Source organism: Cervus elaphus, chromosome 14, assembly GCF_910594005.1.
Source record: "Cervus elaphus chromosome 14, mCerEla1.1, whole genome shotgun sequence".
Taxonomy (NCBI): domain Eukaryota; kingdom Metazoa; phylum Chordata; class Mammalia; order Artiodactyla; family Cervidae; genus Cervus; species Cervus elaphus.
In genome coordinates this window covers 47,666,488-47,686,255 of record NC_057828.1, presented here as the reverse complement: position 1 = coordinate 47,686,255, position 19,768 = coordinate 47,666,488, and the positions used below count along the sequence as shown (strand labels likewise).

Sequence of the window (19,768 nt, the reverse complement as noted above, 5' to 3'; positions counted from 1 at the left end):
ATGTCTGTATTCTCAGTTCTGTATGTGATGACTTGGGCATCTGTATTCTCATTTATGTAGATGTGATGACTTGGACATCTGTATTCTTAATTCTGTAGATGTGGTGACTTGGGCATCTGTATTCTCAGTTCTGTAGACGTGATGACTTGGACATCTGTATTGTCAGTTTTGTAGATGTGATGACTTGAGCATCTGTATTCTCAGTTCCGTAGACGTGACGACTTGGACATCTGTATTCTCAGTTCTTCTGTATTTGTGGTGACATGGACATCTGTATTCTCAGTTCTGTAGATGGGGTAACTTGGATGTCTGTATTCTCAGTTCTGTATGTGATGACTTGGTCATCTGTATTCTCAGTTCTATAGACGTGATGACTTGAATAGCTGTATTCTCAGTTCTGTATGTGATGACTTGGGCATCTGTATTCTCATTTATGTAGATGTGGTGACTTGGACATCTGTATTCTTAATTCTGTAGATGTGGTGACTTGGACATCTGTATTCTCAGTTCTTTATGTGATGACTTGGGCATCTGTATTCTCAGTTCTTTATGTGATGACTTGGGCATCTGTATTCTCAGTTCTGTAGATGTGACTTGGACATCTGTGTTCTCAGTTCTGTAATGTGATGACTTGGGCATCTGTATTCTCAGTTCTGTAGACATGGTGACTTGGGCATCTGTATTCTCAGTTCTGTAGACATGGTGACTTGGACATCTGTATTCTCAGTTCTTTATGTGATGACTTGGGCATCTGTATTCTCAGTTCTGTAGATGTGACTTGGGCATATGTGTTCTCAGTTCTATAGATGTGATGACTTGGGCATCTGTATTCTCAGTTCCGTAGACATGGTGACTTGGACATCTGTATTCTCAGTTCTGTAGATGTGGTGACTTGGGCATGTGTTTTCTCAGTTCTATAAATGTGGTGACTTGCATATCTGTATTCTCAGTTCTGTAGCCGTGATGACTACAGTTACTGAAATTTCAAGTATACTTCCAATTTCAAAAATTCTGCTCTACATTTGCCAAGTTTTCACACTAAAAAGAAGCTCACAATATAGGCAGGATCAATAAAACTAGCTCCATCAATTGATTTTTGTTTTGGTCTATAAAAATGATCTTTTTCCCCTCCACTGAATTTTTCAGTTGTTCTTTAATGTCATGTAACTACAATATTTGTAAGACACAGTAGTTGTAACTGATGGACAGAAAAATATGTCTTTTTTATAAAATGACAAGCAGAGATCATTATTATGAAGGAAACACATACTCATTGTAGTACATTCTGGAAATACAAATAAGCAAGGGATATCACCCAGAGATAATAATTGTTATTGTACATCCTTTTCATGGTAGAAGTATTTTCAATTAACCTGTGCCTTTTAGTTCACGTCTTGAATGAGTGAGACAAGGCAGACACAAATTTCTGTGACTATTCGAAATACTCCGGTTTGAAACATCTAACTCTTAGAATTTATTAAAAATCCTCGCATCAGAAGTTGTTCTCATTCATTTCAGTGGATATAAGTGTTTTCTGTTTTTCTTTGGGAATCAGCCTAACATTCAAACATACTTTATCCAATTGACATTTGATTTAAAGCAAAACAAAACAAAAAATTAGGCACCACTGTCTTACCCTAATAACCTACCCTTGAGTCACATAAACCTCCATTTATGATCTCAGTAGAGCAGACTGTAAAAGCCAATTCCAGGGGTATGTTAGTAATCAATATGCTCAAGAAATTGGAGAATGAGGCTAATAGTCCTCGGCTGCCCTGATTCTTAGACCCATTCTTTTACGTTTCAGATCTGCTTCAGATCCATGTGTACGTTTTACATGGAGCTATTTTTTCACTCTAAAACACTGTAATAAAATCAACACATGGTTTTATAAAGGATGGCATCTTAGAATTGAGAAAAGGGAATTGTCATCAGTTTCAACCTCATGCCACAGGAAATTTCTAAATGCGTGTTTTCTGTACAGACTTTTGGAAAAGACAAGAATTGTGTTTAAAAATTTATTTTTTGTTGCTGTTGCCCTGAGATACTGTTTGAGGCATCAGAGTGGAGGAGTGAAGCCAGATAAATCTGGCTTCAAGTCACCATTCTGCCATTTGTTAACCTTCTTGCCTTTCATACAACACTCCTTCTGCCATTTGTTAACTATTATGTATAATTTTGGGTAGGCTGCTCAATTCTGCAAATCTCAGTTCTCCATATACAAATTGGAGAAGATGGTGAGGTTGTGAGGACTAAATAAGGTAACACACACAAAGGAACCCATCAAGCTATTGGAACATGCATTCTCTTCCTTTTTTGCTAATTTCTCCTTTAACAACTTCCTTTTAAAAAATGCCTTTGCCATTTAATTCGTTTTGATGTTTTGTATTTATAATGCGAGCAGACTGTGAAAACTGTACTGTGAAACTAAAAACTAAATTCTCCACCGGAATTCAGTAGTTCGGAAAGCCTAGAAAATATATCTGGAAATAGGAATGTCTCATTTTTCCTAAGTTGATAATTGTGGTCATTCTGTGTGTGGACATGCAACTCTCTTTAACTTAATGGTGTGTGAAGCCAGCACTAGTTTTATAGCACCATATTTACATTGTAACTTTAAAAACTTAGTTGACACTTTAATTAGCTCAAAAAGAAACTAGCAAAAAAAAAAAAAAAGCGGCAGAAACAAATGTGACCATTTTAACTTAAAAAAGTTTGCAGTATACCCACATGACCGACTGATTACAGATTTTTGGTATGAACATTTGTTATAAAACATTTCTGGTCTATAATTCACGTCCCTTTTTAGTTCATCCCAATGATGAACTTAAGATTTGTAAAGTGGGACTTCCCTGGTGGTCCAGTGATAAAGGACCCAAGCCTGACTCTGCACTTGATTGCAGGGAACCTCAGTTCGATCCCTGGTCAGGAAGCCTGGATCCCACATGTTGGGCGGCGTGGCCAAAAAATAAAAATATAAAAATAAAAACTTGAACACTTTACTTAAAAAGAAAAGATTTGTAAAGCCTTCCTGTTCCCACTCGAGAGACATGGTGAAGGGAGATCTTTGTGTTTATGCTCTCAGGTTTTGAGTTCAGAGCTCTTTCAATCCTAGACGTCTCACCAGTGATGGAGTTTCTGTTGCACATTTGTGAATGAGTTCTGTGCTAGTGCAGAAGTCAGGGGTCATATCTGAAGTAGCATGCACATTGCGGTAATTCAGCAAGGAGGTCTGCACAAGGCCGGGTACATTGCATGCCCAGAAGGAAAGGTGGCATCGGTGCATGCCTTGCATTCTTCCAGCCAGAGGACTGTTAGTATAGATATTGCATGTTTAAAAATTGAACACAGAATATGGCATGTTTCAATTTTTAAAAAGCCATTTATTTATCAAGTATGCATGTCCAAAATTAGGGACCTATAATGATGTGCATTTTTGTACTGCAGTATGACCCACAGTACCCCAAAATTTAATGATCCATAATGTACTTAATCGTAAAGTTCAAGTGATACCTGGATGCAGTTGTGAATACAGCAGGGTATTCTAAGTGTACCTGTTAAGAAAGAAGGCTTTCATAGTTTCAAAGATATACTGTTTGAGCAAACTGGGCTTGGTATATTTAGTAAATAAATCAGACAAAGAAGTACATTTTCAAACATTATAATTCTTTTTGGTGATGATAAAATGACAAAGCTTTTTTTCTGAAAGAGAGCATCTTCTCTTTGAAGAGGTCATATATCAACTTGACAGAATACTCAGAAATGATTCTGCTTGGAGGTGGTAAATATAATTTTTTTTTAATCGCTATTATAGCACACGTGCCATTTCATTGAATGCCAACCTCAGTAGAGCCATAACTTATTACTGGTTTTTCAAACTGTTTTCTTTCCACTCCAGTGTTCTCTAGAAAGGGAACTGACAGTCACCTTAAAATAAAATTTAAACTTATCCATATAACTTGAGATAACAGGAGAGGCCCTTCTCTTAGAGAATGAGAAAACGGTATTTGGGAATTAGCTCTGCACAGGACCATATTGGGAAAACAAATCAAATTTTTTTTCTTGTCATACTATTGAGGTAGAATGTATATGTCTAGAGAAACTGCCGCTTCTGTGTGGCTAAGATCATCCTCTCACACCCATTTTTAGTAAACAAATGTTACCACATGGCATACAGTGCTGCCAGAAATCTATGACTTAACACAGCGCACACTGACTTCAGAAGTTAGATCCTAAAGTCACACTTGCCTTTGACCAATCCAGTAGTCAGGCAAGCTCTTAGTTATCTGACAATAAAGAGAAATATATTCTTTAGCTTAGAACCTCTTTCCCAGGTCCCCATTTGCATCAGGTGGCCATATTCATTCAAAAGCCAAGGCAAATTTTTATATTAAAAAATTTCAACTGAAAGCAGTCATCAACAAATAATTTGCTGTGAACTTTCCCTGACTCTATTTATAGCAACTTAAATTTGTTTACCACAACACATTTGATAAACAGAATGAAGTACCTTATTGGTATTGCACCCTGGTGCTGTCTACCCAGGGGCAAGGTGGGGCGGCGGGGGGGCGGTGCAGGGAAGTGACCCAAACATCTTTCAAAGCTACAATGTGGAATGGGAGGAAAGTAAGCAATTCTGAAAATCAGAAAGACTGAATAATACCTGGGCAAAATAAGAGTTGTGCAGGGGAGCCCATCAGGTTCAAGATAGCTCAGGATCTTGATTCTGTGAGCAAAGCAAGAACTCATGCCCTAGAAATATCAAAAGCTAATGAACAAATGTGTGTGCAGTCTCCCTAGCTTGCATCCTGTGGAATCACAGGGCATTCATGGGGGTCGACCAGGCTAAAAAGAGTTATTTGATCAATTAACTTTGTCTAGAAGGAGCACGTTATTGTTAGACTTGATTTAATGCTTTCAACTTTGGTTTTGCTTTATGTTTAGAGCTCTTGATATAGAGGAGAGTTTCAGGAAGGCTGCAGTCTTCCTCTTGAATATTTTCCCCAGCAATTTCACAGGAGTTTCCTTAGCCATCAGTCCTCAGAAGGGTTTTTGTCTTGGCTTTTCACTTCCTGGGGAAATGGCCACACCCTTTCCTTTATCTGGTGACAATTTCACTCTATAGTTATCACCTGGTATTTTGTTTTGTTTCTCTTCCAGAGTGAAAGAATTGAAAAAGGCCAAGGAACTTGAAGACATACAACAGCATCCCTTAGCAATGTGACACTGCTTTTCAGACTGTTTTCATTTCTGTTTTTAGCAGAGACATGCAACAACACGCACATGCACACACACACACACACATACACACACATAATCCCTCTGCAGTTTTGGGGAGATCAGCTGCAGGATTTTAACAGGAATGTTTTGGTCATTGCATTTGCACTTTCATGGACAACTTTTAATTTGATCAGCAAGACATCTTGGAACTCAATCTTCTGTTGGATCATGGGCAAACAAGACACCACGAGGAATTGAAAGAGGCTTTCCTCCTCTTAGGAAGAAGCCGTCTTCCTTCTCACATAGGGCTGTATTCAAACATCGTGTGGAACTGTACAAATATTTATACCAAAAATATAGATAAGAAAAGGTGGGGATGCACTAGCAACGAAGAGAATGCTGTTCCTGCACCTGTCGGTTATTTCCAAGAAGCTGAATTTTTGGGATTGATTCTCAGTGGAGGGCTTAGATCTTACAAATCTTTATTGGGTCCGTGTGTTCTCATTTCCTTCACTGTGTTTATTTGATCTTAATTTGTTTGTCTGTTTGCGTTTCAATCTCTACAGCACACTTAATGCAACTTTTAAAAATCTGCAGGTTTTTAGTGTTTTGTGGAAGTTTGCAGAGGGGGCGGGTGCGTGGTACACGGGTAATGCATGGGAAGTGATGAGGAACAGCGTACAGTTTAAATTTATTTTCTTGTCCCCACCACCTCCCAAGAACCTGCGAGGAGAGTCATCATCTTATCCCTTTTCTCATGTTCAGCACTTTAATTTTTTTGCCTTACTTTCTTGTGCAATGAGAATTACTTAGAGAGTTGGTAAAGCATGTAGCTTTTTTTAGTAGCCTTGGAAACTGTAGTCGTTCTAAGGAATCATGAACCTTGCCTGGACATTTGCCACCTAAAAGATCAGTGTGGTGCTGCGTTCTGGCCAGTAAATTCCATATTTTTGGCTATATCTCATCCAACCTGAGCAGTTTCTGTGTATATATAGAAGGTAGAAATGGAAAGTGAGAAAATATTTGAAAGGGATTATATTAATTGCTAAATATTTTATTCACAAAGGTCAATAACATGGCAAGATAAAATTATTTGTATAGTTTTGTCTGAATGAGCGAGAAAAAAAATTGTGGATGTATTGTTTGTATATATTGTATATATTAAAACAAAGAGATATGTGCATGAAATCAAGAAAAAAGAAATGAAAAAAGCAAAGCATTAGTGGCTATGGTCTGTAAAATGAAAAAAAAAAACTTTATTTCACTATAAGAGTACTTTATTTTAAATGTTCTTTAGAAGAACATTTTGCTAAAGCATGACTAAACTGCAAAAAAAAAAAAAAAAAAAAGAGCTACTGTATTAAGACTTAGGAAAAAAGGCAGAGTAACATTACTTAAAAAAGGATATGTTTACATTTAATTTTGGCTACCAGGAGTTTATTTTATTTTATTTAAAAGATTTTTTTGCCAATGGTGCCAAGTAATGTGAATGCTGATATTGCTTAAGAAAATTAAGTTACTTTTGCTAAACAGATAATCATTAAGATGAATCAGTATATAGCTTAACACCATCCACTCACTCCAACAAAGAACACGTAGAATGGTCAAAACATGACAAAAGAAATAGGATGAAAAATAGAAAAATATCTCACGTTTTCATATCTCCTGCTGGAAATCAGAAAATGTAATGAAAATTGCACACAAAGTAACTACAAATTAAAAGGATGCAAACTGGTCTCGTAGGAATGTCATGGTATATTACTATTTCCACATAATGAGGAGCCAAAGAAATCTGATGCTTTTTAACAATTCAACTACTAATGTTAAATTGAGAGAATCAAGTTCGCACTTGCTGATGCCAGTTTAAAATTCCCAGGTTAAGTTTCAGGATCAGTTGGTGTAAAGCTGAGAGAATAGTTTTGGTATTTTTTTTTTCCCTTGGTTCTGGCTGCCAACTGTAAGTGAAAACTCAAGGCTTGTTGTGAAGCCTAAAAATATTCACAAATCAGCTTTTAAACTGGTGTCTTAGAAGGAAGGTAGATACAAAAAGTTGTGGTAACAACTGGGGTCAGTGCTCTTGGTGCCTTTTCTATAATTGTACTTGTTTTTTAATTACTTCCTTTCACTGCCAACCTCGAATTACTGTACAGTATATGTCTTACTGCTTGTGATCAGCTTTGACAACGGTGACAGCCCCACAGCTAGCAGCCACCTGTACATTTGTAAACTGACCTGACTCAATTTTGTTTTTAAATGTGTGGGTTTTGTTGCAACTGTTGCAGTTCCCCCAAATACCCATTATTTTCCCACAATTTGACCTACAGGAGGACACTGAGTAATTTACAAACACACAATTGCATTCATCAATGGGAAGAGAATGTGAAAGCCAGCTCTTTCAGAATATCCTTCAGTAATACTGAATTTAGGTACGTTTATTCCATTGTGGTACAAATAGCCGATCTTTTGACAGGAGTAATGACCTCAGTGGATTTGCTTTAACCCTCACTTTCTTTTTTTTAAATGTCTCACATGCTACATTATTAGCTGAGTAAGCTAGATAATCTGGAAGATAAAAGATTGACATAGAGTTAGGAGCGTTCTTACGGAGAGGATAGAAGTAGGTTCAAAACCTACCAGTGTCATCTACCAGTACAACTGTGAATCCCAGGTGAGGTACAAATGCACTTCCACTGAAATGAAACATTTTTGACCGCTTTTTCTTGGTTGTGAATCTTAATTTCGAATATAAGATGATAGGTAAGCGCAGCTTTCTTGGATAATCTGAATTCCCAAGTGCCAGGAGTAGGATTTCATTATAAAATTAATAGCTAATCTTATTCTGTCTCCTGATGATTTAATTGCTACACTTGTTACCCATTTGAAATCAGCTGTACTGTGTGAACGAAATCGAGACAATAACTCGAACCCCTCTCTGGCTGCACGGTCGCTTATGGCAGTTCCACACAGTAGTTGGCGCCCAATGGGGGGTCCCTGAGACTTGCATGTAAAACTAGTCTAGATGTCTTCTTTTTTGTAAGTTTTATTTTTGTAATTGTGCATGTAAAGCATCATTGAATCAATGGATCTGTTGAAGAACTCAGCTGCTGGAAACCATGCAAAATGTTTTGAATTGCCCTTAAAATATGGAAAATGTTTTCTGAATGCTTTATATTCTTTCTGCTGTAAATTAAAAATGAAGAAAATTTCCCCATACTATGTGTGTGTTGTTTTAACTTCATCTGATACTGAAATCCAAGGTGATCAGCAGGTTTTAAACCTTACAAAATCATTTCAAATAGTTCCTTCTTGATGCAGTGTTTTGACATGGAATGCTGCATAGTTTCAGGTCTGTCCAGGAAAGAGAACATTTCTTGATAGAGCCACTGTTCCTAGAACACTTGCTTGTCCACTGTTGGATTCAAGGAGGATCTCAACTTTAGATTATGTGTATATTATATCTATCAATATTCACTGTCCTTGAGTTATTGATATACCTTCTCAGGCACCTCTCAGCCTAAGTGTACCTATGGGAAAGATAAAAGTATGGATCGAAATTCACCTTTTCAGTTAAAATCCTCTGATGTTTTTAAAAATGCACCTTTCAGCTGACTAAGCCCAGCCTTCTTTCCTGGAACTCTGGCATCAGTCTCCTTCCCTTTCACTGCAGAAACTCAATTCCCTGGTGGTGCCTCTTCCCTCTAAACCATTCTGGAGCTGCTGTCGACAAGTTTTGCATGATAGATCTTCCAGTTTCATGAAGCCTCAGTGATTTCCAGAGCCCACCGCACTGAAGTGACATTTTCCTTTGTTTATTTTCACTCTCAACTCAGTCTTATTTTCATCTGTGCCCCAACCTGCACCCTCTGGTTGGTCTGTTCAAACCGTGTCCAGGTCCACTGTTTCTTGGTTCATGATTTGTTCCTCCCATGCCTGGAAACTTCTCTCGTTACCTACTTAACCCAATCCGAATTTCACCTCTGTGACACTCTCTTTCTTATTCTAACATACAATAACATTTTCTTTTTCAAATCCCATTTAGAGTTGGAAAAGACAGTTTGATGTTATTTTTTTCATTTCTCATCTATTCTTCCAGTTGACCTACTGGTGTTCTGTTTAACGCTGCAGTTGACTTTGCTGGTGGGAACGCTTTTAGTACAACTGAAATTCCTTGTACAGTAAAGCACTACATTCAGATTTGTGCCTCAGCCTCAACCGGAAATTCAGAAGTTGAGGACCTGTAAAGGTATAAAGTACAGTCCCTGATATCAAGAATTCCATGAAGAGATTATATTAATAATAAGGTCTGTGCAATAACAGATATTTGTGTTACAAATGAACACAAGAAAAGGAAACCTAACCCAATCAACGCCTGTAACAAATACTACGAATGAACCTCCTCTCCCATTTTAACAAGTTTCTTGGAAAATGTGGTGTCTCCAGGACCACTGGGTTAATGTGGAACTTTAAGCAGAAACCCAAGGGCTGTCTCCAATGCTGTCACAGTCAGAGGAATAACTCCCGGGCCCAGAACAACGTCAAACGCCCACACCGTCATTTATCCCCGTGGTGCCTTTTCACGTGCCCCAGGTCAGCACTGCCGCGGGCACCGACAGCCAGCAGTCGCCCAGCAACCCGACGCAGCGCTCGGTGGGGGGAGCCGCCCTAACACACCCCGCCCCCTTCCGGCGCGACCCTCGCGGCCTCGCGCGTCCCGCCCACCCCGTCAGCCCCTCCCGGTGACGTCATCGCCCCTGCGCCGCCGGCGCCCCGCCCAAGTCCCCGGCCCCCGGTCCCGCAGTGTCAGTCAGCCGATCCTGAGACGCTAGCTCCCTCCGCCGCCAAAATGTGAGTGACAGGACGCGACGCGGAGGGCCCTCGGGCCTGGGGAACCGCGGCCCGCGCCTGGGACCCCCGCCCGGCCCGATTCCCGCCTGCCGCCCCTCAGAAGCGGGTGCTCTCCGCGCGGCTGTGCGCGGGGGCTCCCAAGGCCTAGGGGTGGGCGGCGGCCCCCGGGGGTGCGAGCTGCATACGGGCCAGGTCGGCACTGCGGCGCCGCCGGCTGCGCTGGAGGGCCCCGCGGCCGTCGGGCGGACGCGGAAGGGGTGAGGGTGGGGCGGCCGGGGTTTCCCAGAGGTAGGGAGAATTCCACCGCCACCCCTGCTTCGTCTCCGACCCCCTTCCCCTTCTTCCCCTCCTTGTCCCCCAAGTTCACTGAGGGGTGCTATGACCACTGCCCTCGTCCTGGAGCGCCTGCTCCTCGCCTGGTGTTTGGCTGGACTCCGGAAGTTGCAAGGGGAAGAAGGACCTCCGCCCTGTCTTGAAGCACCTGTGGTCTGAGAGGACTCAGGCGCAGAACTGTGGACCTTCTCCTTTCAAACAGAAGCATTCTTGTAGTGGCCCTTGAAAACAGGAATTACCCCTGGTAACATTTCAGAGAACGCTAAGGGTCAGAAATCACAAGGACCGCCTCAAACTGCTCGTCGCTAACCTGCAGAGGAGAAAGGAATGGGTGCTTTCCCACGGTTCCTCCCGGAACTAGGGACACCCTTCCTCTGGAGGGTTCCTGATTGAGGCTGCTGTGCCAGCTGATCGCAGCGGTTAAAATCTGGATCCGTAGAATTATACAGAACCTGGTCTAAACACAGGCTCCAGTGCAGCCGGTGGTGTCGACTTTCTAAACCTTACTTTAGTTTTCTGTAAAATGAGGTTAATAGTAGTAGTGTCCCCCTCAAAGAGTTTTGAGGACTAAATGAGAAAATGCTTGCAGCAAATGCATAGTACATGACCCTTTACTGTTACCTATCAGACAATAAACTCTGAGGGCCTGGCGGGGTCTGCTGCATCCCTGACCTTTGACGCATGGTAGGTATAAAATAACTGTCTATTGAATCAATGAATCAGTGGGTGTTATAGGAAAGACACAGGGAAGAGACCTCTCTAAGACACAGGAAGGATCTTCAGGAGAAGGCAAGGCTGTAGGCAAGACTGTATATAGGTATTTCTGAAAAATCAAAAGTATTGCCAACCAGGTCATGGAAGCAATTAGGACTTCCAAGCCAGAGTGCTCAAAAAAGATCTGTCTGGGGGAAAAGTAAAGCATTCAATGAGGATTTTAAAAGAAGTATCTATCTGGTAATGATAACCCTATATGCAAAACAGAAAAAGAGACACAGATGTACAGAACAGACTTTTGGACTCTGGTGGGAGAAGGCGAGGGTGGGATGTTCCGAGAGAACAGCATCGAAACATGTATATTATCTATGGTGAAAAAGATCACCAGCTCAGGTTGGGTGCATGAGACAAGTGCTCTGGCCTGGTGCACTGGGAACACCCAGAGGGATCGGGTAGAGAGGGAGGTGGGAGGGGGGATCGGGATGGGGAATACATGTAAATCCATGGCTGATTCATGTCAATGTATGACAAAAACCACTACAATATTGTAAAGTAATTAGCTTCCAACTAATAAAAATAAATGAAAATAAAAGAAGTATCTTTCAAGAGAGGGAGCCTTGCTTCATCTTATCTTTGCCACTCACACTGCCCCCACTCCCTGTATCCTAGTGTTCCTGACTCTTTTTCTCTAAGTGAGTCTATTTCTCTGTACTGGAAAAAGGGTGTTCTGTAATTGTTCACCACTCTGAAGAACTGTCTTCAGTTCACGGAGAATCCCGTGGACTCAGGAGCCTGGTGGGCTACAGTCCATGGGGTCAGAGAGTCAGACACCACTGAATGACTAACACTTTGACTTTCATGTGAGGATCAGATGCTTCAGTGATACAAAGGAGAACCTATTAAACCTTCACTTTAGACCTCGGTCACTTTTAACATGTGGGTGAATCTTTGAAATTTTAGAGGAATTAGAAGAGATGTCTTTAGAACCTTTGTTCACTGCTGCAGAAAGGATGTTCATTTTCAGCTTTAGTTCTGAAATTTGTAATACTGAGAGTCCTGGAAAATATCCACATACTTAACAGAAATGTGTTTGGAATCCTAGCTTACTCTTGCCTGTCTTTACATGTTTCAGGACTACAAGTGCACCGGCAGGTTCAAGCGCTGCCGCTGGCAGTAGTAGAAGACTTCAGCAGACACAAAATCAAGTGGATGAGGTATTGCTCTGAAATGTTGAAAACCTGAATTACAAGCCAACATGAGAACACTCTGGCAATAGTTCTGTTTTGGAAAAGTATCATAGAAGTGTGAACGTAAAGTAAATTTGGACTATCCTAACTGTAACAAAAATCTGACCCCTACTGTTTTGGGAGCCCTTTTCTAAGCTTCTGAGAAGTCACATCCTCCTGGTTTCAGGCCTGTTTTCCTTAAACCAAATCACACACCTAAAGTACAGGCTCTTCTCCCTGAGGACATTCCTCCCAAGAATCACTTGGTGATGTATATTTTGCCACAATAAGTTAAACATTAGAGAAGAAAAAAGAAATGCTTTATAAAATAATAAAATTTTAAGGATGAGGTCTATAGGTTGCAGAAGCTATATAGGTTGCAGAATTTTTCATCAGGATGCTTTTTACCAGTTACCCAGCCCAGCAAATCTCTGTCGATTGCCATCCAGTGCTGTGCAGGAGGTGGGTGCTGGCAAACTGCTCTAACCCAGCAGATCTGTGTTTGTGGAAATGTCAGGTTCGGAGGCCCTCAGAGCATCTTTTCTTTTGCCCTCTACATGCAGACCTACAATGGAAGACTATTTGAGAAATTCAGGCTCGTATTTCCTTAGTCCTAAAAGCCATCATAGCTGAGCAAGGCTGTCTTGGTCTTTCTGCATTTACCTGTCTTAAAAAGCAGAGTTAAACTAATGTTAGATCCCGTTGTTAAATCTTATGGCAATATTTTGGTCCGATGGTTTTGTTTATGAACTAAATTCTGAATTTTTTACATTTTCATGCTAAGAAACCCATTCTAATTCCATCTTCCGTGAAACTTCTATTTACTTATGAACTCAAATTGGGTCCTTTTCCTTTTTTTACATTTTTTTAAATTAATTTATTTTTTATTGAAGGATAACTGCTTTGCAGAATTTTGTTGTTTTCTGTCAAACCTCAACATGAATTAGCCAAAGGTATACACATATCCCGGGAGGGGATACCAAGGGGATCCCCTTGGTACTTTTTCTTTACCAGAGAGTTTTGTTTTTAACTGAAGTGGAAATTTGCATAATAGCTGCCTTAGAGTGTGTAATTCATGCCATGTGATGTATTCACAATGTGGAAATTTGCATAATAATAGACATGCTTAATAGCCACCTTAGACTGTGTAATTCAGTGGCCTGTGGTGTGTTCACAATGCCCTGCGGCCATGCCTTTTGTCTAGCTCCAGTTTCTTCATCACCCCTGAAGAACACCTTGTAGGCATTTAGTAATCACTGCCCATTCCCTCTTCCTCCAGAGTGGTAGCCTCTAATTGACTTTCTGTTTCTATGGTTTTGCCTGTGCTGGATATATCATATAAAAGGGATAATACAATGCGTGGCCTTTGTGTCAGGCTTCTTGAACTTAGCATCTTTTGTTCGACATTCATCCCTCTTGTAGCGTCCATCAGTACAGCATTCCTTTTTGTAGCTGCATAGTATTCCACTGCAGATGGATACCTCAGTTTATCCATTCATCTGTTGGTAGATTTTTGAGTTGTTTTCCCCTTTTGGCTGTTATGAATCATGTTACTATAAACATTTGCACTTGAGCTTCTATGTGGACATTTATTTTCATTTCTCTTGGTTATGTATCTAAGGGCTTCCCTGGTGGCTCAGTGGTAAAGAATCTGCCTGCAATGGAGGAGATAACCTGCAATTCAGGAGATGCAGTTTCGATCCTTCAGTAGGGAAGATCCCCTAGAGAAGGAAATGGCAACCAACTCCAGTATTCTTGCCTGGGAAGTTCATGGATGGAGGAGCCTGGTGACCTACAGTCCATGGGCTCACAAGAGTCTACATGACTTAGTGACTAAACCACCACCATAGTAATGCTATATTTAACTTTTTGAGGAACTGTCGCACTTTTCCACAGTGGCTACACTATTTTGCCTTTCCACTAGCCATGTCCAAGAGTTCCTATTTTTCCACATTATCACCAACACTTGTTATTTTCTACTATTTTGGTTATAGCCATCCTGAACTGATCCTAATGAGTATGGATTAGTAACTCTTTGTGGTTTTAATTTGCATTTCCTAGTGATCAGAGATGCTGAATATCTTCTCGTGTGGTTGTTGGCTGTTTGTATAAATTCTTTGTAGAAATGTCTGTTCAAGACCATCACCAGTTTTTTAAATGGGTAGTGTGTTTTTAATGTTGGTTGATAAAGAGTTCCTTATGTATTCTGGGTGTTAAATCTTTGTCAGATATATGATTTGCAAATATTTTCTGCCATTCTGTGGATTGGCTTTTCATATCCCTGACAATGTCTTTTGAAGCACAAAAGACTTTAATTTTTATGAAATTCAGAATATCTGGTTTTTTTCCTTGTTGCTCTCGCTTTTGGGGTCAAATCCACAGCCAAACACAAAGTTGTAAAGAGTTATGTTTTCTTCTAAGAGTTTTATAGTTTTCAGCTCTATGTTTGGGTCATTGATCCATTTTGAGTTAATTTGTGCACGTGAGGTAAGGTAAGGGTCCAACTTCATTCTTTCACATGTGGCTATCTAAGCACCAAGTTTGGAAACTCAAAAGTATGACTCCTCCAATTTTGTTTTTCTTCTTCAATATTGTGTCGAGTGTTCAAGGCCCTTTGGAATTCCATATGAATTTGAGGACTAGTTTTTACATTTAGGCAAAAAAAAAAAGCCATTGGAATTTTGATAGAGATTGAATTGAATCTATACATGTGTACATCACTAGGGGGAGTTTTGCCGTCTTAACACTGTTAATTAAGTCTTTCAACCTATGAAAGTGAGATGTCTTCCCATTTCATTAGGTCTAATTCCTTTTGTCAGTGTTTTGTAGTTTTCAGCATGCAAGTCTTTGGCCTCCTTGGTTGAACTTATCCCGGGGTATTTTATTTTTGGGGGTGCTATTGTATGGAATTGTTTTCTTAATTTCCCTTTCATTGCTAGTTATGGAAGCACACTAATTTATGGCTGTTGATCTTGTACCCTAAAACTACAGAGCTTGTTTACTAACTCTAGTAGGGATTTTTGGTAGATTCTTTGGGATTTTCTGTACATGGAATCATCTGCAAACAGAGATCATTTTACTTCTTTTCTAATTTGAAAGGAAAGTGAAAGTTGCTCAGTCGTTTACGACTTTTTGCGACCCCATGGACTATACAGTTCATGTAATTCTCCAGGCCAGAATACTGGGGTGTGTAGCCATTCCCTTCTCCAAGGGATCTTCCCAACCCAGGAATCGAACCCAGGTCACCTGCATTGCACACAGATTCTTTACCAGCTGAGCCACCAGGAAGCTTTTCTAATTTGGATGCCTTTTAATTTCTTTTTCCTACCTGGCCAGAGCTTCCAGTACAATGTTGAACAGCAGTAGTGAAGGTGGGCCTCCTTGTCTTTCACAATTGAGCATGGATGTTAACTGTTTGTTTTCCACAGATACCCTGTAACATGTTAAGGAAGTTCCCTTCTATCCTAATTGGCTGAGTGTTTTTATCGTGAAACAGTCAACCCTTTTTTCGTTTGTTTTAATGAAAGTTTGACTCAAAAGCGTAAAGAGCTGACAGGAAAAAAAAAAAAAAAAGCCAGTACACTTCATTGAGGAGTTGCGTTTTCCCTTCCTTTCCTTGTACCTGAATGTGACCATATTCTTCAGGTGGTGGACATCATGAGAGTCAATGTGGATAAAGTGTTGGAAAGAGACCAGAAGCTCTCTGAGTTGGATGACCGTGCAGATGCGCTGCAGGCAGGAGCCTCCCAATTTGAAACAAGTGCTGCCAAGTTGAAGAGAAAATACTGGTGGAAGAATTGCAAGGTACTTCGCCTTTAACTGGTCTTTATATCAAGTCACCGTCTTGTCTCAAGGGGGTAGACAAAGGCTACAAATACTGGACTTTCATGAGCCTTAGAGGTAAATCTGACTTCCCACACAGAAATTTGCATTGACTTTGAATCTAAAACTCTGACTACATATCGTTTTTCTGCCCCCACAATTGAGAATGCTCCATGCTTTGTGGCTGACCTTCAGAAGTTTGTAGAACCAGGCAGGTCCAGAATCAGTCACAAACAGCAGCCCCTTCCAACCCTGCACACAGACTGACAGGAGAGGGCTGGAACAGGAAGTTCAGTTTGCACGCAGGTGCAGATGGCTCCAGGGTAAAAGGAAAGAGGTGCTGGAGAGCTGCAGCATGCTCCACAGAAAAGCAGGAAGCACCACATGAGGAGCAGGGCCCAAAGTGGACCGCAGTCACATCCCTTCCTGGGTTGGAAGAGTGACACTTTCTGATACCTGGCACAGGCTCAATCCATGTATCCACAGACATGCCTATCTAGGGACCATAAATCATTTGAACGTGTTATAAAAAAGCAGATAGGTGAGCGTCAGCACCTATCTGAACATTAATAAGAACATTAAGTTTAGGCCTTAATAATTATGACTATTTGGGATGGGTGGGCACTTTAACTTCTTCTGTGACTAGAATGACACTAAATGATACTCTTCAGTTGGCACATTAATCTCTGGATTTGAATGTGAAGTGGACGTATATTTGGTTACAGATGTGGGCGATAGGAATCAGCGTTGTGGTCATCATCATCATTATCATCATCGGTGAGTTCTCCTGCTCCAAACTCATTGCAGAAAGTCTTGTCTGTTCACATTTGACTCCATGTACAAGAGCTCAGAATAAAAGTTCCCTTGGAGATGTTAATGTATCCCAAAGGTTTTCCTTTTCGTTAGTTAAGTGTTGTAAATACTTGAGTGCTGAATCTGAGATTTTCAATATAAACATTATCCTGATCCATAAGTTTGATCTCTGAATATACTTTCATCAGATATTTCCTTTCATGAGAAATAGTTTAGCCTAGTGATGAAGAGCATGGACTACTTCTGATCACTCTACTTTACAGTCCAGCTATGTGGCCTTCAACAAGTAATTTCATATCTCTGAACCTCAATTTCCTCATTTATAAAATGGGGACAATAATACTACTACCTACCTCATATGTTTATTATGAGGACAAAGCTGTTAATATATAAAATGTGCTTAGAATGGTGCCTGGCATATAATAATAATAATAGTTATATAAAGAAACATATATACACCCATACTATCATTAACACTATTATTATAACCATTACTACTACTGTAGACAGTATCGGAACAGCCCATTGCCATTAGTAGCCCAGTACATGAGAACTATTTAAAGAAACATGTCTTGGATCCTTTCTTCAGCAGCCTCCTCTAATCTTCCACAAGATGTAGAGAAACCACTAGTAGGAAATCGGCCGGAAATTGAATTTCTGTTCACACTTAGACTGTGTAGTGTTTGGTGTTTATTCTGTGTTTGCACTGAAAGACTAAACAGCTATTCTCCCCGCTCCCCCCTCCTTTTTTTAATCTTCTCTGCTTACTAGTGTGGAGTATCTCTTCCTGAAGAACCAGTGAAACTCCAGCCGGCTGTTCAAGAAACCTCTTCAAGACTTTTGATTTAGAACCTGCTATATTATCAAGCTTGCCTACTGTTCTATCTAAAATGATTATTTTTCTGTTAGTGACTGTAAAGTTTGTTTCCTAGATGTGCCTTTGTTTTGTAATATGCACTCCAAACTAGAAGCGTGGTCAGCCCAGCCTCCGTTTTGCACAGTGCCTTTTCAGATTTACAAGTGGGCTGATGGAGAGGACTTCTTCAGTTGCAGAGTGTTATAACCTAGCAGTAATGTTGTCTGGTTAATTGCCATTGACTGCAGTTAAGGAAATTTGTTCCAAGTTAACTGTCCTCATCATATGACATTACCCTCATTTTAAACCTCTGGGTAATCAGATTCCAATTTGTGCCTTCCAGAAAGAACACTACTGCCTAACACAAATCTGTGACAATAACAGGCTGTGCCTTATTTTGCTCTTTTTCTGATTCCCTATAGCAGAACTCTCTACTGTTTATAGACACTACTGACTCCTTTGCTGTATTTTAAAATAAGATACTGGTAAAGAGTTTTTGCTCTTACATTAGATATGAAGATGTTTACTTTCTTGTTACTGTTATGTATCACTTGCTAAAAATATTGTTTTAATCAGAAATAATAACTTCTTTAAAACATTTTTATAGAACAATGGCTGTGACCAAAGTTTCTATCTTGCCAAAAAGTTAAATCCCAGTCAGACATCAAGTTTGTTCCTGACAGGTAAATTCAGAAAAGTGACCAGTGGAACTCAAGGTGCCCTTCAGAATTAAACTTGTAATGTTGTGTGTGAACCTCTGACATCCTGGCAGGCCTTTCTTGCCCTTGAAAGGCTGTAGATCTTGCAACTGCCCTTCCAATCTAGCATTTTTCCTGATGTTTACAGAGGATTTGAGCTCAATACTGACCGTCTCCTACCTGTGGGCAGCATTTTACTCAGCAGTTTGCAGATTATCAACTGTAAGCTCCAGTATGTTTCTAATAATTATGTGAGCAGCAGTTGTGTAGCCTTCACTTGAGACCATCTGTAGACGGGTCATTTTCTGGTCCAGTCCCCATGGACCACAGCTTCGTGGAGTTTGTTTCCAATTGTGATCCATATTCCACTCCCTAAATCTGTCTTGTAAATTTCACTTTCTACTAGGCATTGGTCAGGGTAGATGACCCTCTTCCCAGGGCACAGCTAACAAGACATTTTCTTTGATGTCACAGAGTTTCTGCATGAGATGCTGCTTTGGGTAGAGGTGTTGTCAACTGAGAAACTTTTGTTGTGTATGTGAGACTTTGGACACCAGGGTGTGTGGCTTAAGGTCAAGAAGTCAGGTAGGAATGAAAACAGGCGAGGAGGCACCGAGGGGGAAAGAAGTCTTAGCACGCTGGGGCTCACCATGACCAGAATGTTCACAAAAGTCTCGTTCACATGCTACTTGGTGACGTACAAAGCGACAGCAGTTAAGGTGCATCAGGACCCGGGTTCCACTTCTTTAACATCTGCTCCCCTGACGTCAGTGCAATGGTATGAAGTTGAAGACGTGCCTTGCGGTGTGCCCTGCTGGGAGAAGGGGACAGCCGTCAGTGTCTGGACAGTGGCCCACCCTCGTCTCAGGTCTCTGCCAGGTCTGACTCTGCAGCTTTGGTGCTTGGTCCCGTGTAACCCACTGGCTGCTGCGTTAACCCAGGAATACCCCACCTGTATCTGTGTGTTTAGCTGGGAACTCACCTGCTATAATAAACTGAATAAAGTGTTTATAAACATAACTCTGGTGCCTGTGTCCCTGATAGAGGAGTAGCGCGTGGTCCAAGTCCTGAGAAACGGCGTTCCCTACTGCTCACCCCCCTCCCTTATAGACCCTGACTTCACTTCCTCATTGCCTGAGGACCCTGATGTCCTCACACCCCACTCCCTGTGTAAAAAAGTGCTCTTCAGCTGAGGGGATGTTGGGGAACTGGCTTCCTTATAGTCACTGAAACACTTAGGA

General features: G+C 40.7%; 2 protein-coding genes across 10 annotated transcripts in view; both read left to right on the top strand.

Annotated features, from left to right (window-relative positions):
• Window positions 1-8,433, top strand: part of LOC122707548 (calmodulin-binding transcription activator 1) — a 659,030-nt gene extending 650,597 nt beyond the window's left edge. For all 9 annotated transcript variants that reach the window (XM_043923115.1, XM_043923116.1, XM_043923113.1 and 6 more), the window contains one exon: window positions 5,161-8,433. In XM_043923115.1, the coding sequence (XP_043779050.1) occupies window positions 5,161-5,224 (64 nt within the window). In that variant the 3' untranslated portion in view covers window positions 5,225-8,433. The remainder of the gene's footprint in view (window positions 1-5,160) is intronic.
• Window positions 8,434-9,944: 1,511 nt separating this feature from the next.
• Window positions 9,945-19,547, top strand: VAMP3 (vesicle associated membrane protein 3). Its single transcript, XM_043923108.1, has 5 exons — window positions 9,945-10,065; window positions 12,245-12,326; window positions 15,984-16,142; window positions 16,886-16,937; window positions 17,745-19,547. Coding segments are annotated over exons 1-5 (315 nt in total). The 5' UTR covers window positions 9,945-10,063; the 3' UTR covers window positions 17,765-19,547.
• The last annotated feature ends 221 nt before the right edge of the window (window positions 19,548-19,768 follow it).

Bases quoted from the DNA above. Each gene is read 5' to 3' on its own strand.
- VAMP3 (XM_043923108.1), top strand. The intron at 12,327-15,983 runs GTATTGCTCTGA...CATATTCTTCAG, and splicing joins CACAAAATCAAGTGGATGAG to GTGGTGGACATCATGAGAGT. The intron at 16,143-16,885 runs GTACTTCGCCTT...ATTTGGTTACAG, and splicing joins ACTGGTGGAAGAATTGCAAG to ATGTGGGCGATAGGAATCAG.